The sequence below is a fragment of the Capsicum annuum genome, chromosome 10 (genome assembly GCF_002878395.1).
Source record: "Capsicum annuum cultivar UCD-10X-F1 chromosome 10, UCD10Xv1.1, whole genome shotgun sequence".
NCBI lineage: Eukaryota > Viridiplantae > Streptophyta > Magnoliopsida > Solanales > Solanaceae > Capsicum > Capsicum annuum.
In genome coordinates, this window is record NC_061120.1 from 6,143,386 (window position 1) to 6,147,947 (window position 4,562).

At 39.0% G+C, this 4,562-nt stretch overlaps 1 protein-coding gene across 1 annotated transcript; it reads right to left on the reverse strand.

Annotated features, from left to right (window-relative positions):
* Positions 1-2,732: 2,732 nt before the first annotated feature.
* LOC107845410 (cytochrome P450 CYP72A219) lies at positions 2,733-3,694 on the reverse strand. The gene is made up of 2 exons (XM_047398441.1): positions 3,161-3,694; positions 2,733-2,999 (listed from the first exon to the last, which is right to left on the reverse strand). Exons 1-2 carry the CDS (start codon positions 3,551-3,553, stop codon positions 2,748-2,750), a joined length of 645 nt encoding a protein of 214 aa, XP_047254397.1. The 5' UTR covers positions 3,554-3,694; the 3' UTR covers positions 2,733-2,747.
* Between the last annotated feature and the right edge of the window lie 868 nt (positions 3,695-4,562).

A 4,562-nucleotide genomic window follows, 5' to 3' on the forward strand; every position in this document is an offset into this window, starting at 1 on the left:
TTGGGCCAAATTGGTGTGCTATATCCCATAGTTATTAGGTGGGTCCGGGGTTCGAGGGTGTTGAGGGCCAAAAATTGACTGCGGCATGCCAAGGAGGTTGTGAGCATCGTAGTGTGGTCCGTTTGGATGGGTGAGGCTATTTGGGTAGACAAACGGGTGAAACAACACGAACAAAGTATTTTAGACCAAATCGATGAGCTATAGCCCATGGTTCTTGGTGGGCCTGGGTTCCAGCGTACTGTGGGCCAAATATTGATTGGGATGTGCTAGGTAAGATGGGGATCATCCTTGTATGGTCCATTTGGGTGGGTGGGTAGGTCTATTTGGGTGGTCTTTTGGGTAAACGGTATGAACAGGGCATTTTTGGGTCAAATCGAGGTGCTATAGCCCATATTACGAGGGTGGGACCCGTGGTTCGGGCATTCGATGGGCTAAAAATCAATTGGAGAATTCTAAAGAGGCTAAGGAGCATCCTAGTGTGGTCTGTTTGGGTGGGAGGGGCCATTTGGGTGGTCAAACGAGTGAAGCGATGCAAATGGGGCATTTTCGAGCTAAATCGATGTGTGCTATAGACCACGGTTCTAGGGGTAGGCTCAGGGTCCGGGTGTGCCGTAGAACAAAAATTGATCGGGGTATGCCAGAGAGGCTGGGGAGAAACCTAGTATGGGCCATTTTGGTGGGATGGGACATTTAGGTGGTCAAATGAGCAAAACAGCGCAAATAGGTTATTTTTTAGCCAAATCGGTGTGCTATAGCCCACGGTTCTGGGGCTAGGCCCGTGGTCCGGGCGTGCTGTGGTACGAAAATTGACCGGAGCGTACCAGGAAGTCTGGTGAGCGTCCTAGTGCTGTCCATTTTGGTGGGTGGGTCTATTTGGATATTCAAACAGGCTAAGAATAAGGCAATTTTTAGCCAAATCAATGTGCTACAGCCTACGGTTCCAGGGGTGGACCCGAGGTTCGAGTGTACTGTAGGCCAAAAGTTTATTGGGGCATTCCAGAAAGGATGGGAAGCGTCCTAGTGTTTTCTGTTTGGGTATGCGGGACCATTTGGTTGGTCAAATGGGCTATACGGCGTGAAGGGGGGCATTTTTAGGCCAAATTGGTGTACTATAGCCCATGGTTCCAGGGGTGTATCCGAGGTCTGGGTGTGGTATGGGCCAAAAATTGATCGGGGTATGCCAGGAGGCCGGGGAGTGTCCTTGTGTGGTCTGTTTGGATGGGCGGGGCCATTTACATGTCAAATGGGAAAAATGACACAAACAGGAAATTTTTGGGCAAAACCGATGAGCTATAGCCACGGTTCTAGGGGTAGACCCGGGGTTCGGGCGTGCTGTGGGTCAAAAATTGATCGGAGTGTGCCAAGGAGTCTTGAGAGCATCTTAGTGTGTTCCGTTTGTCTGGGCGGGGGTATTTGGGTGGTCAAACGGGCAAAACAGTACGAACGAGGCATTTTCGAGCTAAATTAGTGTGCTAAAACCCATGGTTCAGAGGGTGGTCCTGAGGTCTGGGCGTGATGTGGGCTGAAAAATGATCGGGGCATGCTAGAGAGGCTTATGAGAATCCTAGTAATGTCCGTTTAGGTAGGCAGGACCATTTGGGTGGTCAAACTGGCGAAATAACGTGAACGGGGTATTTTCGGGCCCAATCGATATTGTATAGCCCACGGTTCTGGGGGTGGGTCCAGGGTTCGAACGTGCTGTGGATCAAAAATTGACTAGGTCATGCAAGGAAATCAAGATGTACCATGATTTGATGCCCATTTAGTAGCATCACAAGTTGTGTTTTCCATGTTTAGAAGTTGAGGTTACCTTGTAGTTTAATAGGTAATTGAGCAACAAGATTAAATTGTACCACATGAGTGGTGGTAGAAATTGCAGAACTGCTGGCATCAGCAACATCAATAATTGGAGCCATAGATGAGAAAGATTAAGGAGAATTAAATGTGGCAGCAAGATTTTAAATAGATAATATACAACTAACTGAACCGAAAGTGCAAGCCATTATCTACATATTATCTATAACTAACTGAATCTAAAGTGTAGGCCACTATCTGCATAATCTATAATTACTAACTGAAGCTAACTATCTGGTAACTATTCGTAAATATGTTCCAAACATTAGAGACTTATTCAAATTATAACAACCAGTAAAAAGAGGTAAATAATGATAGTTAAAACATATGACTGAAAAGATAAACATGAATCAAAACTAAGCTCTTCCTATCATCTTGTTAATGTAAAAGGGAAAAAAAGAATAACACAATGCAAAGGATAATAAACAATTTTAAGGGACAAAATCATAAACATAAAGTAGACTAATGCTTATGAAAAAGTACTCGGACCACTTTAACAAAACAATACACAAATTCACTTGTACATAGCCACTATGTCAATTCAAATTAAACCCCTACATAGCCTCGGCTAGTCTAGTATTGATGAAAAAAGAAAAACTTCCCCCATCACATCATTAATCGATGTAGGATTATTCAAGATCAAGACCAGAATTCGAGTCAAATCAGCCAACATTGAAGAACAATAAACATAGTACGACTCAAAAAACAATACATGACCACTTCTACAACTTGTACATAATTAATTGAGCACCATATTGAGGTTGAAGAAATAGTGGATGAGGATCATAAGCATAAGATAGAGAGAGTTCAAATGCATAGTGTTTGAGAATCATGGTCATTGCCATTTTTGCCACTAACATAGCAAAGTTTTGTCCAATACATATTCTTGGACCTCAATTAAATGGAAAAAACACAACTTGTCCTTTTGTTGCTTTTGATATTCCATCACTAAATCTCTCTGGCTTGAACTCCATTGCATCATCTCCCCAGGTTTCAGTATCATGATGTAACAAAATTGTTGGTAATAGGAGTTGCACCCCAGAAGGTAAGCACAAATTCCATAACTTTGTTTCTGTGTTAACCATTCGATTAATCACATATGCTGATGGGTATAACCTTAAGACCTCATTAAAGATCATAGTCACCTATAGAATAATAGATCACAAGTCAATATTGCCATGAAAACATACACAATTTCCCCTTATGTAAATTTATTAAATATCCGGTCAAAGTATGTGCAAATTGATCCAAATAATATCGTAATAACAAAAAAGTTCAAAACATTGAGCATATAGGCAATACTTACTACTTTTAGTTGATTCAACTTGTCAAAATCAAGTTCATCACTTACACACACTTGTAGAAATTCTTCTCTAGCTCTTTCTTGCCAAATAGGATATTTACGCAATAAAATCATTGTCCATACAAGTAAAGTTGAAGTAGTCTCTTGCCCAGCAAAATAGAATAGTTTACACTCTTCAATCACCTCATCAATGCTCACACTAAATTTTTTATGTCCATGTTGTTGAATTTCTTGTAAATTGGATGCCAATAATATACCCAATAAATCATTATGTGTTTCTCCAACCTCAATCATTCTCATTCTTTTATTGATAATTCCTACTATAAGTGTTCTTAATTCATTAACGATTTGCATCATCCTTTTATTCTTTTTTGTTGGAAAAAACCTATAATCCATGATAACACTATTGTTAGAAAAATTAATATATAAGAAACATGTTAGACTTTGAGACACGTAAACATGTATGCATGCTTCTCGAAGATAGTTGAAGTCTTTCCAATGAACGAATGAAAAAATGATAACATAAAGATTGTCTCCGAGATTTATCTAAGTCATATAATATTGTAGACTTGCATATATATTGTGTTAGGCTATTACGAGCCGACCAGAAGAAACAAGACTTAGGTTACCACACACAGATTTACTATAGAATTCATATATGAGGAAATAAATTTTACCTCCATCCTGGGATGTATATTGAACGTGATATTTCTGAAATTATTTTAATCAATTCTTTTTTAAGTTCAAAAATCTTTGTTCCTTCTTCATAATTACTGCCAAAAGTAGTTCTTGAAATTGCATCACTTGTCAAAGTTTGAAGACATGGCCACACATCTATCTCCAATCCTTCTTTTGAGATAACTTTTTACCGTTTGTTCAACACGTCACTAATTGTCAATTTGAATGCAGGTATCATATACTACACATTAATACGAATTCAATTAGATCCGTCAAAATAGATTTGGCCATGAACCTGCCCAAATCGAACACGCTAGAATAGGGTTATGTTTAAAAATTTTGTCAACCCCATTTAAAACTAGGGCTTATAAGCCCGACCCAAGTTAGTCCTTTTTCTAGCCTATTTAAAACTGGGGTATATAAGTCCGACCCGAGTTTAGCCCTTAGCCTTTGAGGTTTGACCAAGGCCAACTAATATCCTAATTATTAATTCTACAAAGAAACAGGACTTTCTCATTGTAATGATCTCCATCATGATGTCAAATTTTAAAACTTAGTCAAAGACCTTATCATATTAATCAAATAACTTGATATAACTATGGAAAAAAAATATTGATATTTATATCAAATAACATTTATAAGATACATTCGAATCATCATTTATGAGATTAGATCTATGGCATATCCACTACATCCCTAACAACGATCATGTTGGTATATTCTATAT

Bases quoted from the DNA above. Each gene is read 5' to 3' on its own strand.
- LOC107845410 (XM_047398441.1), bottom strand. From the start codon at position 3,553: ATGGATTATAGGTTTTTTCCAACAAAAAAGAATAAAAGGATGATGCAA. The intron at 3,000-3,160 runs GTAAGTATTGCC...ATTATTCTATAG, and splicing joins AGTTGAATCAACTAAAAGTA to GTGACTATGATCTTTAATGA.